We start from the raw sequence: 22,147 nt of genomic DNA on the forward strand, positions 1-22,147 counted from the left end.
CCCCCGTGCCCAGAAACCTCAGAACAAGCAAGGCTCGATCGTTCCACATAAACTTTGTGTATCAATTTTCCTCCTCTTTCTCCCCCTTTGCCTCCAACTACCCTTTCCTTCTTATAAGTCTCCATTTACCGACTTCCTCCATCTCTATGTCCAAATTATGATACGTCATACGTGTTGATTTTTCTAAACAAAATCTAATTTTATTTTATTTGAATATCTTAATTTGAAATAAAGTTTATTTATTTATTTTAATGATTTAATTTTTAATTTATTTAATTTTTAATTTAATTAATTTTATTTAATTTCATAAATTTTAATTTACTATAAGTGGGTCATTACATACATCCCTCCTTCCAAAAACTTCGTCCCAAAGTTAGGGTTTCTAAAATATATTAATGATTATTATGAGTATATAGGTCTTTATATTACAAAATTGAATTTATTTTCTTTAATATTTTTAATATTTTACAACTATAATATCCATGTTCTACCTCAATTGATTTTCAGCTATTCTATAAACATCCTATCCTTCCTAATCTCTTCCGCTCTCATCCTATCCGTCCTCTACTAGAGTATGCCATTGCGTCAATTATACTGACCTAACCATTCATAAGCTCCAAGGATGACAGCGTCGGCTATACCGACCTGATCCCTAGTAGGCATCCGACAGTCATCATCACACGTCTAGGGGAACGTGGCTCACACAGTCCTCCCATGACTCCAGGATTCAGAGGATAAACGGTGGGCAACACCTCCACCCCTCCCAGTAGAATCAGGGTTAATACCCTATCATGGAATCTCTTTGAGCCTTAATTGTTCTAAAGTTTCTGTCATCACGTGGTCATTTTGGTAACGGATATTATCTGCAATCATAAACACTTGTCCATGCATTTATAAAATGTGCATTAACATATTCAAAACAAATAGCTTATGTATAATTCATACATGTCAACTACAGTGTAACATACTTTGCCATATTCTATTCATGTCATTAGCTTTCATATTAAAATGTAATCATTCTTTGATTTCTATCTCATCAATTATATTGATATGCATAAAGGAAACAAAATTATAATATCTTAATTTTCATCACCATCAAAATTACTCAAATATTTAAACTTTACCCAGATAACTATAATTGAGTAAGATCAATAACATATTCCGTCTTAGTATCCATGTACTAGTGGAATTAAACAGATATCATGTCATAAAAATTCATGTTTATATATGGTCATTCTAAAATGGTTCTGAGTTTCTGATTAAAGTAAAGTAAATATATACAAAACATGGTTTAAAGTTTCTTCAAAGTTGACACAAGTTGGGGTAATTTTGACATATAATCTCCGTATCTTCCCAAATAGCTAATCCATGACATACATCCTCAACATATCTTCAAGTACTTGATTTACTCTTTTTGTTTGCCCATCAGTTTCAGGATGATAAGCTGTGCTTAAATTTAATTGAGTTCCTATGTTTTTGTTTTGTTTACAACAGAAAATATGTAGCTTTATGACTTTTTCTTGCTTCTTATTTTTCCATAATATCACTTATGACTACTTGTACTAGCTTTAATATTTGTTCTACAAATTCACTAGCTCATAGGTATTATTGTGGAATTTTGGATCCTGCGATGACCTCTAAAGAGCCCAATTCGCTAGATCCATTGTACATTTCCATTGTACCTCTAGTGTCTATATTACTAATATAACATTCAACATGTACTTCCATGGTTGTTTTAGATTTATGTCTCACTTTGCTATAGAAGCACCTTTGCCTCCCTTGTCCGTATATTTTTGTTTGCCCATCATTTTTATCAAGTCAATGCTCTCAGACTTTATCATAACAGAGGATAAGGTATATAACCTACTAATTGGAATCAATTGTATTGCTATGTTGATATTATTTTATATTTTAAACAAATTATCCATTAAGTCCCAATCTTTATTCTTTATTCAAGATATACCAGCCACTTAGTTTAATTGGAAGTATTCTTTTAAGGAAATCTCTCTCTATGTCCTGAGATTCATGGTAAAAAAAGCTTCAACATATCGGTTCTACAAATCCAAGTGTGTTTCTTCATCTGCCAAAATATTGCCTTCAAACACTGAGGAATCATTAATGTCTTCTCTCACTGCTTCTACAGAAGGGCTGAGAGATTCTTCAGTATCATAATGTGCATTCTGAAATTCTTTCCCCAAAATACGGTTGTTGTAAAAATCTCAATTCTATGAGTGTTAACAGGGAACAATAATCTGCTCTCCTCAGAAATGTCAGGAGCACTATCTTCATCTCTTCAACTACCACGCACTGAATCACTAGAATTTTTCAACTCAGAATATCACTTCTGTTTTAATTTATGTGTTGTCTGTGTAGATAACTGTGTCTTCATATTAGCTCAGCCATTTTCTGCTCACGAAATTTAAGATTCCTTGAATGCTTGATTAAAAGAGTTTAGAGGTACATTATCATCCTTGTTTTTTTTTTTTGAAATATAATATAATATGAAACACCTCCCTTCATGCAAATCTTAAATTCTTCCTAGATCCATTAAATTTCACATTAGAAGAGTCCAAATCAACCATTTTTGTCTTTTCCTAATTTTAGTGCTCACAAGGTACAAGGAATGCGGCAGTTACTATTGACAGTGTATATTTTACTTGCTGAGGGTGTTATTTCTACAGGGCAACTTATGGATTCGAGAATTTGACAAAAATACAGAGTATTTAAGAAGTAATGAAGAACACATCCACTGTAACAGGGATTGCCTCTTTAAACTTATTGCAATAATCCATGAAATTGAAAATCAGCTAACATAACATATTGCAGAATTCAAAGGGTTTTTGGTGGACTTAAAATATCAATTGGTAATTGAGAATGCTTAATGCAACCTTCTCCAGAATTTGACACTTTAAACTAAATAACATTGACCAGTCAACAACGTCGAACCAAGGACTTCTGCGAACTCGTAAGGAGCAGTTTTATAGAAGGACGTATCAATTTATAAGGAAATGGTACCCAAGAGTTTGGAAGCTAATCCAGCAAGTACATGCTTCCTAGTGGTTATAACTATAGGCTATGTTTTCTTTATGGACAGATAATTAATTTTTTTTTTAAATCTTCTAAATCTACATGCCAAAGGCCCTCTTCCCTTCCATGCCAATATGTCTGGGAAATATCCGTTATGTAATCTGAGGTATAAATTGTTCTCTAGGTAGCATTTTCTTTCTGCTGAACTGATTGTATGGACATTGGCATCCTTTGAGAAACTATCCTTATAATTAGCTTCAAACCACCATGAACAGTTACACTCTGATATCAGTTTCAATCATACTTGTAGCCTGTACGTACTGATTGGATGGTTTAATTTTATTATTTATTATTATTTTTTTTAAAAATTAAGTAATTGTTACTAGCTAAATATTAGCTATAAGGCATTTGTTATTTTATGGTGGATTTTGATTTTATTAATAGGGCATTTGAAATGAAAATTTAGTGTCAATATTTTATTTTAAAACGGAATTTGAAACGAAGGTTGCAATTTCGCTCATTAATCGGGAGAAGCTTTTCGAAAGAATATTCTGTTTCTCTGTGTCTTCAGCAAATTGTGTCTCATTTTTTTCTTTTTTCCATATCTTGATATTTGCTATTCCAAATTGCTGTAGTTCTATTTCATATGTTGAGCAAAATCTAAGAGAGATGGGGTTATGAAATTTTGGGGTTCTCATGCACAGCTCAAGAACCACATGTCCCCAAATAGGAGCTAGATGTTACCCACGAGTTGTGTAAAAGTAATGGTTTCTGGGAGTTTTCCAACAGCAATATCACTGGTTGTTAGTGCAAAGAATGCCAAAACCCAGGGATGACATGAATTATTATGCTATTCTATACTTATTGGTATAACAGTGAGGCTTCTCACCAGTCATAACGAAGTGATGATATGAGAGTACTAATGGAGCCTCTATTTTATATTTGCAAAGACTGGTAATATTTTTCTTTGTTGGCCATCTTCACTCCTATGATCATTTCATCTGAGTTTACATTAGTAATTAGCATGTACACTTGATTAAGTGGAATGTTGGAAGGTTTTCAAAGTTTATGGTTATGACTGAAAGTTCAATTTACTACCTCAGTTTTCTGAGGGGACAATGAAATGATCTAGCTATTACAAACTCTTCTCTTCAATAAATTGAAAGAAGCAAATAGCTTGCTGCAAGTGATTAGAATTTAGAAGTAGTCCTGGTGCTAGATATTGTCATATGGAGTGAGGAATACAGGCCATTGCAGTACAGAAAGTGGCTTGAATTATGGGAAGAATGGATTTTCAGAGGATTCTATTGCAAACTTATTGAAGATGTTTGCTTCACTATTCACACTTGCAGACTCATCAGACTTCCACACCATGTCTCCTTGGACTTGTGTGCATATGGATGGTTTTCTCCACTTGGTCAATGAACAAGTACCTATAGAAATTTCAACCATATGGTTATTACAGGTTCAACTCTGGTGACAGAAAAGTTCAACTTTTTTGGGTAATAATCCATTTCCTTTATATTGAGTCTACTCTCTTTTATTCATTTGTTTCTGGGCTGGAGCAGGATTTATGTTGCTACAGTTTTGTTGTCTTTGAAGTAAAGTTCATTTTGTTGGCATTCATATCGCAATCTGAATGGGTTTTCATTTGGGTTTCAAGGGGTTATTGCAGTTTGATTTGGAGTTGATTTGTGCATTAGTTTTGCAGTCTAGAATGTTCGGAGACTGACACTTTCTTGTCCTTGATTCAAGACAGGAATGTTCCAGCAAATATAATTAGTTTTTACGAAGAGTCAAAGCAGCCATGAGTACTGCCAGATTTATTTTGGCTCGGAATCTCCTATAAATAATAAAAATTTAAGATTTTGGCACTATCTGAATGGCACGTGACGACACGGCCTTAGAACGGGGTAAAACCACAAGTCACAACTCGGCCTCCTCTGCACACGGCTTGGCTAGGGTTTTACAAATAACATTTCTTCTACACACGGGGAACTAGCTCAAGGACTTTGACGGCTTCCTATGCTGCGACGGCCCTCACTCTGCTCGACATAGCCCTCTGTGGCTTTCTTCCACCTGACGGCTCCTTCACCATATTCGACATACCTTTCCCAGTGGCTGCAGCCAGAGTTCATATCTATGGGCTCCCTTTTCATGCAACAGCCTCCACCTTTAGCGGATCTCTACTACTCACTAACAAATTCAGTTCCCTTTGTGTGCGAATCAATTCTGAAACGACTCGCAGCTAGGGTTTTACTCGACTTTCTCTCAATTTACGCAGCTCAGCCTCTACAGTATGGTCACACTTTCTTGTTGCAGAAACTTGGCCCTTTTTTTCTATGTGTGGCTTTGACCCGAGTGATAGCTAAGATGTCCCCAACATCGGAGCCACAAGTGCGAAGGTGGCACGTTTTATATAATAATTTTTTTGGAAGGTTGGTGGTTCAAACCTCCGCCCGACCCTTCTGCCTTCTACACGGTTTGACATAAATTTTGCATATTTTGATATGGTAAGTTTAATGCTGGATATGGTTGGATATATATTGTATGATATATTTATGATATAATATATCATATATGGCTTATAACATTACCCGACAGTTCCGCATTTAACATCATATAATATATATATAACATATATGTGATATGGATTTGTATTAAAGTTTGGATATGGTATATCGTTGGCTTGGATATACCTTGAAACTTCACTAGGTTAACGTTTATTTCTTATTCCCGGTGGTTACTTACATATATTTGACACCTGAACGTTAATAAAATTATTTCCTTGGCCACGATAACCCAGGTTTGGTACGCGCGTCTACATAATAACACGCTGACATATTTTACGAAGGTGATTGGCGTCTGGTTGTTTTATGATATTTCCCCTTCACTCAACGCTTAGTTTGTTAACTGGATGCTTGACACCGTACGCAGTAAATTTTCGGTGGCCTGCATTGCTATAGAAACATAACACATCCACCTTCACTACTTTGCCTTATTGCTTGGAAAATGATGTTAGTAATTGAAGCTAACGTGTGATCTTGCAATCTCGCGGTGCAGTGGAACTCTCTCGCACCCAAGGCTCTGTTATATTCCATAAATTGGGTGAGAAATTTCATTTCGACTCTGATGATGATGGCAACAGGAAGAGATATGTCATCATTCCTTCTGCTGCTTTGGCCACCACTTTGGACATAATTAAATTGAGGAGAAGAATCCAAGATGAGGGAGCTGCAGACCTGTGACGAAAGCTTATTCTCTTTTCTTCGACAAATCATTTGACGTTTAATTGTTTGAGGTGCCCTGGTTGATAGGGCACATAGGATACTCATTCTAGGATTATTTGGGCAGATTTCTAATATAAACGGAAGGAATTTAGGGGGTAAAAATGCAAGTAATCAACAGGCTCCGGCAGCTGGACGCGTTTCCAAAGATCAATGAGGATTTCTACAGCAGGACTCTATCTGGTGGTGTCATTACACTCGTCTCCTCCATTGTGATGATCCTGCTTTTCTTCTCCAAATTTTATAAATAGCAAGTGGCGTAGTGAGCAGATCAAGAATCAGTATGATGGATGTAGAAAGAGTGAGGGATTAATGGGATTGTTTATGCAAGAATTGGTTAATATGTTTTGCTTGTGAGGAGTTGTATGGGACCATAGAGGCTTTTGCAGAGGCTTAAATAGTAACCTACTATAGTTAATAGATACTGGAAACACAAATCAGTAAGGGTGATAGAATCAGAAACTATGGAAGAGTGGATGAAAATGCAGAATCATTTCAGAGGGCAGAGATGCAAATAAAGAAAAGGAAAAGAGCAGTTACCAGATCATAAAGCAGTGCTGACAGCAGCAACCACAAATATTAATGAGCCTGATAGCATCTATGGAGTTCACTCCCATAAGTTACCTCCGATGTCTATAAGAAGGTGATGCTTACATGCTCGGATTGAAGCTAAATAATCCAAGAAGATAAACTCTACAGTCAAGAAAGTATAAGTTCTGTTCAACTTGTGAACACCAAGCGGAATAGGGATGACAAAAAGGAAGATTGTCATCTAACCATATTGCACCCATGCTCAGAAGTTGCTGCCGATGGTTTTGAATCATTGGGCAAGGATTTGAATTAACTTACTGATGAAGGAAGGCCATCAATGAATTAGTTATTCAAATTTTTAGCTAACTTGATTAATAGTGCACTCTTCTTTTAGAGAGAGTTCATTTTAAGGATTGTAACGACTATATATTTTCCGAGTGAACTTTGATTTTCTTTAATATATTGCCACAAACTTTTGGCTCTTTATTCTTTGTTTTTTTTTTTTAGAGATTTTTAAATCAGGCACCCATATCTTTAACGGACTTAACAGAAACAGATTCGAGAGTTTGAACCTCGCTCTGATATCAAATGTAATGGCTATTCAAGATTTTAATGTAAGGTGTGTACAGAATTTTACAGCCATTGTAGAAAAAAGTAAAGGCTTCTAAAATTAAACATCATGAGCCTATGATAACATTTCCTGAATTATAAATTTAACTAACAAAACTGATGAGAGTACTTACCTGTAATCCTGCAGTTGATGATACCTCAAACTACTCCTATTTCGGTTACCAAAAGACCGAAACCACCCAGCCAAACTGAGCAGAACCTCGCTTACTCAGTCCAGTAAGCTTCTCAGTTGAAGCAGACTGTTCCCCCGTGCCCAGAAACCTCAAAACAAGCAAGGCTCGATCGTTCCACATAAACTCTGTATCAATTTTCCTCCTCTTTCTCCCCCTTTTCCTCCAACTGCCCCTTCCTTCTTATAAGTCTCCATTTACCAACTTCCTCCATCTCCGTGTCCAAATTATGATACGTGTTGATTTTTATAAACAAAATCTGATTTTATTTTATTTGAATATCTTAATTTGAAATAAAGTTTATTTATTTATTTTAATGATTTAATTTTTAATTTATTTAATTTTTAATTTTTAACTTAATTAATTTTATTTAGTTTCATAAATTTTAATTTACTATAAGTGGGTCATTACAGATTGGTATTTCATTTTTGAAGCATCTTGTTATAATTTTATCTCATTGAAACATTGCATTTGCATTCTAGATCTAGGTGTAGTGATGACGCGCTTATGAGTGTTACAATAGTGTCATAGTGGCAAGGCAGGCAGAGGCAAACACCCAGATTTCTGAGATTCAACACATACTCGCTTTACAATACGGCGTCCGAGTTTAGGACGATTTGTTGCAACGCAGAATTTGAGAAATGTCAGTGGGCTGATCACTGTCTATATAATTTTCATTCACCCGACGTATACGGCCACGGCGGGCAGGATCTTGCCAAGTCGGAACGGTAGCCAAATAGGTTGCCTTGTTTGTAGCGTTATCTCTGGATTCTCAATGCCAAATATGTTACAGATGCCGTCTTGCATCTCACATAATTTTAGTCTTGCATTCATTCTAACATCATCTCATTTGAGACATTGTTGATTTGTGAGCATCTATCTTTACTTGCAATATTATATCTTTCTTGTACTTGTATTGGAATTACTTGCTCCTTATCCTTTGATATTGATCCATCTACTTTGAGCATCTCTTTGAAGTAGAAGTAGAAGTTTCTTTTATCTTGCAAGTTATATTTTACTGCTCATATTTCAATTTTGTGTTATAATCTTGTACTAACGTTTGTCTTGCAGCACTGCCTATCTTGTGACTTGAAACATCATTCTATTTTGCAAGTGTTATATTGAGCATTGTTATAAGGCACTGGTCTTTAATTGTCTATCTTATTGAATCCCATATTGATCTTAATTGAATCTATCATTTACATTGCTCATTAACTTTCATACTTGCTAATTAATCTTAAATCAAATTACTTAGACAGGTAATTGCCTTGCCTTTATCTCCTAGAACTTGTTGTTTCCAACATGTTTACAACAATTTTTCCTTTATAATTTATCCTTAGGGACTACCCCCTTTAGCTTACCTAGGAGAGAGCTTAAACAGAGTGAGCGGGGAATAGGTGACAGCCCCTGCTCTAAATGTTGCGCCATAAAGATTATATTTTGTGGGGTTGGAAACTTTTCCCACATTTAGGTGTACATCTTAGGCGACAACACAGCCCTACTAATCGGATCAGTAATAGGGTACACGTCAATTGGGCCCAGCTAAGGCCAACCCACTATTACTAATTAATGTTGCTCAAGCCTATCTAATCTAGCCTACATAGTGAATGCATATGTTTGTTACAATTAACAAACAATGAATTACCAGTTGGTGGGCAATGGGCATGTCGTCCAATGATTTTGAAACTTGGATATTTATGCAAAATTTAACAAAAAAGGTCATCTAAATGTAGGTAATTGATGTACTTCCTGTATTCAGAAGTCCTACCTTGGTTCTCAACTAATAATTTTGTCAAATGAATTAAGTAGCTTCCGATACCAAAGGTTTATATCTTGGAATTGGCTTTATACAAATGCAAATTAGCTTTAGCCACATGCTTAACATATCACAATAATGGAATGCTCAATTCTTTTCATACATGGTATACATCTATTTTACTTCTGCTAGCAATAAAGCTATTTTTTAATGAAATAATCACTATACCCTCATCAATACCATAAAGCAATTCTTCAGTTTGCATATAATAAAAAACAAACTTGTACAATTATTACACAATAAAACCTTTGTTACATGAAATTATTGTCCTATCCATTTCTTCTAAAACTGACCTTGTGAAACACTCAAAAGAATCAAATGTACTTTTCCTGTGAACTCGTAACCAATACTCATGCAATTACTACAATAATACCTCCCAAAAGTATTGAAGCCTTGATTCACCGACTTTTATTGCAGGTGAGTTTGTATAAATTATATCACTTGTAGAATTTTCTTTGTAACCACGACCACAAGAACCAACAACAAGGCAAACTCCATCAGGCTTTTGTTCAGATCTTATCTGCATAATTCAAAAAAACTTAATAACTAGACAATAGATTTAAATATGAACCTTGTACTTATCTAGCCTTTCCACATGCATTCCTGTTTATGATCGAAGATTATGGATTTCATTACTGTTAGTAATTCTACAAATAAAAGCCTCCAACACAAAGCTATTCAAAGTTACTCCTCAAGTCAAAGTAGTTTTCAAAAAAAGAATTCATACCTGCCTTACTATAGGGGAAAAGTTTCCCATTGCATCAACAATAAGGCGTGCATCTAAAGCCTCCCCATTATCAAGTTTAATCACCTGGAATTTTCAAATTCCAAACAGAGAATCATGATTAATCGAGGATATATCATAGATTGACCTTATAGCAAGCAATGAAATCATCGATTGTTGAAAATCATTTCCAGCATAAACATGTCTAAAATTATGGAAGAAAATAATGTCCTCCCTTTACCAAAAGGAGATAGATAAAGAAACAAAATAGTCAGAAGAAATTTAAAAGATGGCATCAACCTGGTTAGAAAGCAATCAAACCATTTTGCTTGTAAAATTCATAATATGGAGTTGAATTTTACAGTTTGGTGGTTTCCAAGTCTCTTTTCACATAAACTCACCAAGTCACCAGTTCAATAATCAACACGGTATTTATGGCATGAACCTCATTTGTCGTACCAAGAGAAGTGAGTTGCACTCTACAACCTAGTATAAATGAGATAAGGTGGGTGACAATTTTAAATCAAAATGAAAAGAAAATTGACATCCATAATATAAAATTTAAAATTTAAAAAATAAAAATAAAAAATTGAACTTCCTGCAATAATCATAATGCAAATATATTTGTATAATAATAATAAAAAATGTAAATATAAATATATATAATTGTATTGACAGAAACTAGGTGCTCCACTACGAAGCTGTTTTGGTGGATCGCTATTCAAGGACTGGACTAGAATTGCATTCTTCGGGGATGGGAAAGGATGTTACTGTTGTCAATGTATATGGACCATATCAGCAAAGAGTTAATTATTGGGAGGTTTTATTGGACCCGAATATTTTTCAGAGAAGGGAAGATGATCTTGGGTGGTGATTTATATCTAACCACCAGGAGAGTTGACATCTGGGGAAACGTAGCCAAAGAGTGTTATTTTTTGTAGCATCGAACAGGTGTTCTAGTCTAGACTCTAGACTTTGGTCAGAGAGGCTAAGGAACACAAGATGGCTCAATTAAGCTAATTGTTCAATAATTAAATATTTCCTAAGTCTAACTTAGGAAAAGTGATTACTTAATAGTAAAAAATTGAAAAAAGTGAGAATTCTCTAGAAACTTACATAGATCGAGTTGGAGATGATCTTAGCCGTTGATGGGGATCTAATCATGTTTGTTGGTGATCCAACAAGAGATTATAAGAGCAACTTGATTGGGATGGAGAAGATACACCGTGATCAAGGCAAATCAAATTTCTTAGAGAGAAGAGTCTAGATAGAGAAGAATTTGACCCAGTGATTGAGTGGTTGTGACTGAGGGAGCAGCAGAGTCATTTCCAGTGAAGTTTCTCAGCAGCAGAGTAGCAGTGGTTGGGAGGTCGTGTTGACTACTTTGTGTCAACTACCCCATGAGCAATACACGTTTTTTCAAAAGGAATTCCGTCATGTTTGAGCAGTCATACATCCAGATACCATCAACATCTTTCAACAGTTTTGTCAAATTTATAATTCCAAATTATGTAGCCCTGTGTGGTCATTGTAAAAATGATTCCAGTATGACTATGAATCCATGCAAAAACATCTAGATAAGCCTTTGATTCTTACCAAAGAGTTTCACTCTTGGAGTTTTTTACCCTATGCAAATTATTTGCGTTTTCTAACCCAAATAATTGGTGGGGTTTTTCTCCCACACATACCCCAAAGCTAGAGTGGGGCTTGATGATAAGATCTTAGGTGTATTCCTAGTGTTATCCAACAAAATATTATAGAAGGGAACACTAGTTTCCATGGACAACATTACCACCCTAGCTGGTGTTGGAAAATATGGTGACTTGTATATTATAACTTATTTTCCTTATCTTGATAATTACTTGTCATGTTAGTTGGTCTTTTATTACTTCTTTTAATTATGTTCATCAACCAATTACCAAAACAATGAAGATCACAAAGAGACAAAGTACACAAGATATAGGCTCCAAATTCCAAATTTTGTAGCCCTGTGTGGTCATTGTAGAAATGACTCTAGTATGACTATGAAGACATGCAAAAACATCTAAGTAAGCCTTTGATTCTTAGCAAAGAGTTTCACTCTAGGGAGTTGTTGTCGCGCAGATTGGCACGACAACGCTCGGACCGGGGGCTGTCACTCTGATCCCCGATCCCTCTGTTTAAGCCCGTCTCCCGCGGCTAAGGGGGGTAGACCCTGCGAGATAGTGAAGACCAACTGCCAAACAGTTGGGTGGGAGACACGATACACGATATGATAAGCACTAGATGGATTTAGAGATTTAATAGACCAGTGCCTTGTGGAGTCAATTTTTAAATGATTACTTTTTAAATGATAAAGAAACATGGACCATGAACAGCAACCATCTATCATCAGCTAAATCATGTGACCAAAACGATATCCGGCAACTGAAAGCTTTGAAGAGATAAATGCCTTAAACCACCATGAGCATCATGAATTATTAACCAGACATTGGATTTCGTGTTTCGACTTGAAAATTTCAGATCTCAGCATGAAAGATATATCGCGAAAGCAACTGAAACTGGCAAAATGATTTTCCACAAAATTTTTATTTTTATTTTTTTTATTTTTTAAATCTTTTTTCAATTTTTATTTTTCAATGTTATGGAAATTAAAAAATAAATCTAAAAAAAATTAAAATTCTAAAACTAATTTAATTTTAAAACTAAACTAAACAAAAAATTAAATTAAAATTAAAAAATCTAACAAAAACATTTTTATTTTTTATATTTTTTATAACAAAATTTAAAACATAAATCAAAATCTAAAATCTAACTATAGCATAAAACTAACGCTAACATTTTTAAAAAAACTAAATAAAAAACTAACATAAAAAAACTATAAAACGAAACTATGCTAAATCGTATGGCTAATAAACAAAACGCATCGAAATAAAAAACGCAAGGCATAACAAGGCACGAAGATTATGCATGGAAACCCTAGCCGCAGCAACAATGGAAATCACGCAAGCATATTGAAATGGCTAAAGACCTGGAAAATGCGATCAAAACGAGAAACGCCCAACTGTAAAATGATATGCAGTCAGAACCGACCGGCGTGAATATGACAGGCCGAGAAAATGATTTGCAGGGCTCTTCGAAGGCGAGAATGCTGATTGTAAAACGTAACTGCGTGCACACTGAGCCCGGAGCCGTCAACACTAATGCTAACCTAACGTAACTAGACCCAAACCGCTGAACGAAAAGGAAAAACGATTATTTGCAGGCGGAAAAGATTTTCAAGAAAGAAGATGGCGTGACCATAACAAAAACTTCACTGCGTAAAACACTATATCACTGTGCATTAAAATGATGGATCCCGAGCATAACAGATAGAAACCTAAACGATCCACGGGAAAACGCTGGAACTTAATGATGACGATGAGGTATTACCTGAAGCGATGAAGCGAATTTTACCTGCGTGATGGATTGTTATTCACCTGCGTTTTTCCAGTTCGGGACGGCGGATGAGCCAGCGTTGAATCTCGGTGCTGCTTTCGGATTGACGTGGATGGAATCGGTGTTGAATGATACCAACATTCGCGAACGCAGATGTATATGCTGGCCGCTGCAAATATACGAATGATAGACCAAGCAAATCCACGTATATTTCCCACGCTGACAGTCGATGCTAAATCCGCAGTCAGGTCACTTGTTTATCTTTGTTTGTATGCAGAGAAATCATTGGATGTTCGCAGCAGGATTTGTCGACAGCAACAGATATTATCACCCATGCACGCAGCCTTTTTTGAAAACTGATTTTGCAGCTACGCTCTGACAGATAGTTTCTGAAAACCCTGTAGCTGAAAACACAGAAATACAAAACCCTAATGAAAAAAATGTGAAAAGCAGAAGTTTGAAAACCCTAAAAAAAATGAAAACCCTAAGACAGCTTAATAATTTACAGATTTGGCCCCTGAAATGCCAGATTTGACAATAATTGCAGTAATGTTTTCAGTATATCAGAAATTTTGAACTTCACTGTGAACAGAAAGAAAATCTCTCGATGTAAAACAGAAAAGAAACTCTTAAATGATTAACCCAGGGAACAATCAGCTGGGCTCTGCACAGAAAAGCCTGTGGGAGTCGGCTGGTTCAGCCCAGAACTTCCCCAAACGCCCACAAATATCCTTCACTAAAAGTTTCCCTGCACATCTCAAGCAACCATCAGCACAGAAAGAAAGAATGCTGCTAGATCTCAGAAAATAATGGAGATACCTGCCATTATTTCAGAAACCCTAGCAGCCCTCAAACCCTAGCAGGTGAACAAGATACCTGTGCTCACACTACTCTAAAAACAAGCTATGATTAATGGCTGAAAACTGAAATATGCAGAAAATTAAAGATCTCACAACAATTCCAGAGAGTAACACCAACACGATTTGGACCCCAAAGTCTTTTTATTAACCAGAAAATCAGATTACAAGAGAGCTTTTCAGTACAGACTCACAGATCAGATGATCTCTAAATGACCCCTAGCACCCTACTTAAAGGAAATGTCTCCAACGGCTAGTTCGAGTGATCCATGCAGAAATGATCTCGACCGTTGATGAGAATCAAGACATCTCTTGATCTCATCCGTCGATTTATTCACTTAAAATATTATTATTTTATTAGTTAGGCTTTACTTTTTTTTTTTATTACTTTTTATTATTTTATTATTTTTATTCATTTTTTTTATTTTTTTAATTTATTTTAAAATGGATCATCGAACTAAGCCTTCAGAAACATCACCTAGGACCTAGGACTTAGGACTCATGAGGGGATTTAAAACATTTTTCGACCCTCAGGACCATTACATCATGACTTTTACAATTTACATCTCAAAGGGATGAACCCACTTAACACAGACCCTCATAGAACACCCAGTTCTGCGACACAACTATAATCTAGCAGATTAACACATAAGACTCTCCTAAAGTTCTGATGACGAAATCCATCCCGGCTTTGGGGTCAGGTTTGAAGGAAAACTCTGCCGATCGTGGATCGGTGAGACGAAAAACCTCCCGGGACGCAGATCATCATTAGAAAGTTAGGTCCACCTAGGCAACTTTACATACATGACTCTGATCTGCTTAGATTATTTACAACTTATACATGCAGACTGGGTTTACAACAAAAATGATCAAGCTGTCGATGACTGTAGGCTGGCACGGACATGTCGCTCAGGAGCTACCCCTCTCTGCCAACAGAAAGGAGGTGTACTGCATGGGCAGTTGACCAGTAGGGGTCAACATCTGGCTCTACTTGGGGACACGTTGCTGCTTGCAGGAATGTGAGAATCCAGAATCTGCATCCATACAACACACAGATAAAAATAAGTAGCGTCCATTCCAAAATCATCATATACATTAAGCACAGGAAAGAGAAAAGCTCTTCATTTATTAACTATCTAAAGCAGAAATGAAAATGCGGAAAAAACAAGGAAGTAGGGTTAGAAATACGATACAAAGGATGCCCTACGGCATCAGATGTGTTCAATATAGTGCATACTGAGCATTTGCCTGCTTTCAGGCAAATCTGTCGGCTGCTTGTCGGATGTGCCATGTCCAATTTTGCATATGGTAGGACTCTTTCCTATCCGAAAATCAAGCTGCTCACGGCCGTCTGATGCATCAAATCTTCATCTAATCTTCTTCCTCTTGCGCTTCTTCTTTCTGGCAGGATGAATTACTGATGATCTGGAACTTTCTGTTTCGAAACTATCAGATGAAGTGTGTAAGATATGCATGCTAAGTCCCTTTGTGTCTTGCATCTGATTTTTATCGTTTTTAAGCTTATCTGGATCACCTTCAATTATCCACCTAATGACCTCCTCATAGTAAGATGGAACTTGTTGCGGCAAATGAGAAGGCTCCTGGTTTCTCTTATCATCTGACCATTGTTGAATCTTTTGAACTTGTATTCTAATGGCATCCATCTGACTAGAGCATTCATCCCTTATAGCGCTGATTTGCATGGCATGGTGTTCTTGCATGTGTTTTATTACTTTATCATTCTTTTCCTCTATGTCCATTAAGCAATGTTGCATGAAATTTATTTCTTCTTTATGATTCGCTTGCATGTCAGCCAACTAATTGTTATGATTGAATGTCATAGAGTCAATTTCCCTATCATGATTAGCTTTCATGGTCACCATATTATCCTCTAAGACTGAGATCTTGCTTTGCATGCTTCTAATTTCTGTTTCATATCTAATTTTCATGGCCTCAATTTCCTTAGCATGCTGATTTTGCGTGACCTCCAACTCCCTATTACGTTTTTCCAGGTGGGTGCCTAAAGTTTTAACATCATTGATAAGACTAGTTTGATTGCTTTCCATGTTTCTTACCAACATCATTAGATCTTGTATAATTTGCTTTTGTTCTTCCCTTTCACTATTATTTGTCCCTGATTTTTCACTGTCATGAACTTGATCTACAATATTTCCGGTGGATGACACATTCTGATCCTGAAAACTTTCTTCAACAGCTTGACCTTTAATATGATTACTTTCTTCTTTTTGCGCAGTTTTAGAGGTAGAAGGCAAGCTGTTTGGACTATCATATCTATCTTCAAAAGCATCGAGAATGTCTTGTAAAGAAGTGAAAAAATCATTAGGAAAATTATTAAACCAATTCAAGGCATCACCCTCTAAAGAATGGACAAATAGACGCATCTTGAAGTCTTCATGATTATATTGAGGAAATCTACAATATAAGATCTTTACACAAGTAAACATGTTTAAATGATGTTTAACAGCGACCGGATCATCACCCGAGAACTTAAATAATTTAGAAATGGCCTCTTTCGGAAGATCATGGAGATTATTAGTAAAATGACATGGCTTACATGAATAATCCATGATGAACAGTAAGGGATCAAATGGATGATAGAAAGAGATTTCTGCTCAAGAAAATTAAGAGATGAGAGAAGTGGAGTCGCCACTTGAACAATAAATCTGATTCTAGGATCCAAAAAGTAACCACAAGCAGATATGAGGAAAGCTTCTTGTCTGGGAAAAATGAGAAAGTGGAGTCGCCACCCAAACAGGAAACAAACCCAAGAGGCGCTGCTGATATATGATGAAAAGATGCCAAAATATTGAATCTGCCAGCTCAACTGAGAGATGAGAAAGATGAGAAGATGAATGATTGTCGTTTGAAACACCGAGAACAAAGTGTCCCCGGCAACGGCGCCAAAAATGTTGTCGCGCAGATTGGCACGACAACGCTCGGACCGGGGGCTGTCACTCTGATCCCCGATCCCTCCGTTTAAGCCCGTCTCCCGCGGCTAAGGGGGGTAGACCCTGCGAGATAGTGAAGACCAACTGCCAAACAGTTGGGTGGGAGACACGATACACGATATGATAAGCACTAGATGGATTTAGAGATTTAATAGACCAGTGCCTTGTGGAGTCAATTTTTAAATGATTACTTTTTAAATGATAAAGAAACATGGACCATGAACAGCAACCATCTATCATCAGCTAAATCATGTGACCAGAACGATATCCGGCAACTGAAAGCTTTGAAGAGATAAATGCCTTAAACCACCATGAGCATCATGAATTATTAACCAGACATTGGATTTCGTGTTTCGACTTGAAAATTTCAGATCTCAGCATGAAAGATATATCGCGAAAGCAACTGAAACTGGAAAAATGATTTTCCACAAAATTTTTATTTTTATTTTTTTAATTTTTTAAATCTTTTTTCAATTTTTATTTTTCAATGTTATGGAAATTAAAAAATAAATCTAAAAAAAAAATTAAAATTCTAAAACTAATCTAATTTTAAAACTAAACTAAACAAAAAATTAAATTAAAATTAAAAAATCTAACAAAAACATTTTTATTTTTTATATTTTTTATAACAAAATTTAAAACATAAATCAAAATCTAAAATCTAACTATAGCATAAAACTAACGCTAACATTTTTAAAAAAACTAAATAAAAAACTAACATAAAAAAACTATAAAACGAAACTATGCTAAATCGTATGGCTAATAAACAAAACGCATCGAAATAAAAAACGCAAGGCATAACAGGGCACGAAGATTATGCATGGAAACCCTAGCCGCAGCAACAATGGAAATCACGCAAGCATATTGAAATGGCTAAAGACCTGGAAAATGCGATCAAAACGAGAAACGCCCAACTGTAAAATGATATGCAGTCAGAACCGACTGGCGTGAATATGACAAGCCGAGAAAATGATTTGCAGGGCTCTTCGAAGGCGAGAATGCTGATTGTAAAACGTAACTGCGTGCACACTGAGCCCGGAGCCGTCAACACTAATGCTAACCTAACGTAACTAGACCCAAACCGTTGAACGAAAAGGAAAAACGATTATTTGCAGGCGGAAAAGATTTTCAAGAAAGAAGACGGCGTGACCATAACAAAAACTTCACTGCGTAAAACACTATATCACTGTGCATTAAAATAATGGATCCCGAGCATAACAGATAGAAACCTAAACGATCCATGGGAAAACGCTGGAACTTAATGATGACGATGAGGTATTACCTGAAGCGATGAAGCGAATTTTACCTGCGTGATGGATTGTTATTCACCTGCGTTTTTCCAGTTCGGGACGGCGGATGAGCCAGCGTTGATTCTCGGTGCTGCTTTCGGATTGACGTGGATGGAATCGGTGTTGAATGATACCAACATTCGCGAACGCAGATGTATATGCTGGCCGAATGATAGACCAAGCAAATCCACGTATATTTCCCACGCTGACAGTCGATGCTAAATCCGCAGGCAGGTCACTTGTTTATCTTTGTTTGTATGCAGAGAAATCATTGGATTTTCGCAGCAGGAATTGTCGACAGCAACAGATATTATTACCCATGCACACAGCCTTTTTGTGAAAACTGATTTTGCAGCTACGCTCTGACAGATAGTTTCTGAAAACCCTGTAGCTGAAAACACAGAAATACAAAACCCTAATGAAAAAAATGTGAAAAGCAGAAGTTTGAAAACCCTAAAAAAATGAAACCCTAAGACAGCTTAATAATTTACAGATTTGGCCCCTGAAATGCCAGATTTGACAATAATTGCAGTAATGTTTTCAGTATATCAGAAATTTTGAACTTCACTGTGAACAGAAAGAAAATCTCTCGATGTAAAACAGAAAAGAAACTCTTAAATGATTAACCCAGGGAACAATCAGCTGGGCTCTGCACAGAAAAGCCTGTGGGAGTCGGCTGGTTCAGCCCAGAACTTCCCCAAACGCCCACAAATGTCCTTCACTAAAAGTTTCCCTGCACATCTCAAGCAACCATCTGCACAGAAAGAAAGAATGCTGCTAGATCTCAGAAAATAATGGAGATACCTGCCATTATTTCAGAAACCCTAGCAGCCCTCAAACCCTAGCAGGTGAACAAGATACCTGTGCTCACACTACTCTAAAAACAAGCTATGATTAATGGCTGAAAACTGAAATATGCAGAAAATTAAAGATCTCACAGCAATTCCAGAGAGTAACACCAACACAATTTGGACCCCAAAGTCTTTTTATTAACCAGAAAATCAGATTACAAGAGAGCTTTTCAGTACAGACTCACAGATCAGATGATCTCTAAATGACCCCTAGCACCCTACTTAAAGGAAATGTCTCCAACGGCTAGTTCGAGTGATCCATGCAGAAATGATCTCGACCGTTGATGAGAATCAAGACATCTCTTGATCTCATCCGTCGATTTATTCACTTAAAATATTATTATTTTATTAGTTAGGCTTTACTTTTTTTTTTTTTTTTTTATTACTTTTTATTATTTTATTATTTTTATTCATTTTTTTAATTTTTTTAATTTATTTTAAAATGGATCATCGAACTAAGCCTTCAGAAACATCACCTAGGACCTAGGACTTAGGACTCATGAGGGGATTTAAAACATTTTTCGACCCTCAGGACCATTACATCATGACCTTTACAATTTACATCTCAAAGGGATGAACCCACTTAACACAGACCCTCATAGAACACCCAGTTCTGCGACACAATTATAATCTAGCAGATTAACACATAAGACTCTCCTAAAGTTCTGATGACGAAATCCATCTCGGCTTTGGGGTCAGGTTTGAAGGAAAACTCTGCCGATCGTGGATCGGTGAGACGAAAAACCTCCCGGGACGCAGATCATCATTAGAAAGTTAGGTCCACCTAGGCAACTTTACATACATGACTCTGATCTACTTAGATTATTTACAACTTATACATGCAGACTGGGTTTACAACAAAAATGATCAAGCTGTCGATGACTGTAGGCTGGCACGGACATGTCGCTCAGGAGCTACCCCTCTCTGCCAACAGAAAGGAGGTGTACTGCATGGGCAGTTGACCAGTAGGGGTCAACAAAGAGACAAAGTACACAAAGAGACAAAGTACACAAGATATAGGCTCCAAATTCCAAATTCTGTAGCCCTGTGTGGTCATTGTAGAAATGACTCTAGTATGACTATGAAGACATGCAAAAACATCTAAGTAAGCCTTTGATTCTTAGCAAAGAGTTTCACTCTAGGGAGTTTTTTACCCTATGCAAATTATTCGCGTTTTCTAACCCAAATAATTGGCAGAGTTTTTCTCCAACAAAGACCCCAAAGCCAGAGTGGGGCTTGATGGTAAGATCTTTGTTGAAGTTTCGAAGTCTAACAGTTAGAATCCCTCCATGCACTTTACTGATTTATTCCTACCTACTTGTTCTGTTAATTAACAAGTTATTACCATGTAAATACTGAAAATAAATACAAGTGCATGCTCAACACATCACAAATCATCAACTGAAGGAAACAGAAACAAGCACACAAATGACACCGTTATTTTTGGACTACTCTCCCTAGAAAAAACCCAATGCGGGGAAAACCAGTGCAGCTATCTGAGGGTTTTATTATTAAGCAGCTCTTTTCTGATTACAGTGGGTGCCAAACTGGCTAACCCGATAGAGATAACAAATCTGGCAGCAATACCTCTCTTCGGAAACAGGTATTCGGGAAGCCTGCTCCACGAAATCCCTCTCCAACACAATCTGAAGCTTAGCGTCAGCCCTGCTGGCCTCTGCGTCAGCTTGAAACCCTCTACGTCAGCTTGAAACCCTCTACGTCAGCTTACTAAGGCTCTACACAGCCTCGCTAGCTCTTTGCGTCACTCCTGCAGCCTCTGCATAGATGACGCAAGCCCTTCTGGCTATGCGCAGTCTCTGCTAATTCTGCGTGGCTCCCTTTGGCTCTGTGTTTGCCTCTCTCTGCTTCTGCCTTGGTCTCTCAGCACTTTCCCTGCCTCTATGTCTCGTACTCACTACCCCTCGCTGCAACTAATCACTGGTTCTATCTCTCTTAGCAAACCCCACTTTAGAGAATAGAATCACTGATCACTTTGGTGTGTTCTCCAAGTGACCCTCAAGCCTCCTATTATACTTTTCTCGTTGACACATCAACGGCCAAGATTAAGTCCCTATTCGATGGCTAAGATTAGATCTGGCTTGATCCATGTCTTTTGGACCATTCTAACAAAGTTTTATATTAATTCACATTAGTATTTCAATTTCCCTAAGTTTAGACTTAGGGACTCCATTCAAAATATTAATTATTTTAATATCTCCCTAACTGTTTAGAATCTACCCAAACCCTTTCGAGGTATTGGAGATCTCATGTGTCCTAACCTCTCCACCAAATTTCATGGCTAGAGCACATCCGATGCTACCCCAAATCAACACTCTCTCTTAGCGAGGATTGTGCTCTAACAATACTCCTTACTGAGTATCACCCTGATTATCTGGCATCGATCCCTGTGTTGATGCTAGGCCTGCTAACCATCATCCTCTGCACTATTGCATCCTGTACTGTTGCCCATAGCTCTGCCACTGCCATTGTTGCATCTGTATGACAGCTCCTCTGCATCCGTGTTGTTGCCCATGGCACTGACACTGCCACTGTTGCGTCTTCACTGCATCTCCTCTCAT

General features: G+C 36.8%; 1 protein-coding gene across 2 annotated transcripts in view; it reads right to left on the bottom strand.

Annotated features, from left to right (window-relative positions):
- The window catches only part of LOC149262256 (Lycopene beta/epsilon cyclase protein), a 638,941-nt gene that overhangs the window by 457,861 nt on the left and 158,933 nt on the right, over window positions 1–22,147 (bottom strand). For both annotated transcript variants that reach the window (XM_089423779.1, XM_089423775.1), the window contains exons 6-7: window positions 10,189–10,272; window positions 9,835–9,981 (exon numbers count right to left, since the gene is read on the bottom strand). In XM_089423779.1, the coding sequence (XP_089279905.1) occupies window positions 9,835–9,981; window positions 10,189–10,272 (231 nt within the window). The remainder of the gene's footprint in view (window positions 1–9,834; window positions 9,982–10,188; window positions 10,273–22,147) is intronic.

This window comes from Pinus tabuliformis, chromosome 6 (assembly GCF_031772625.1).
Source record: "Pinus tabuliformis cultivar Carrire ecotype Pingquan chromosome 6, CPIR1, whole genome shotgun sequence".
NCBI lineage: Eukaryota > Viridiplantae > Streptophyta > Pinopsida > Pinales > Pinaceae > Pinus > Pinus tabuliformis.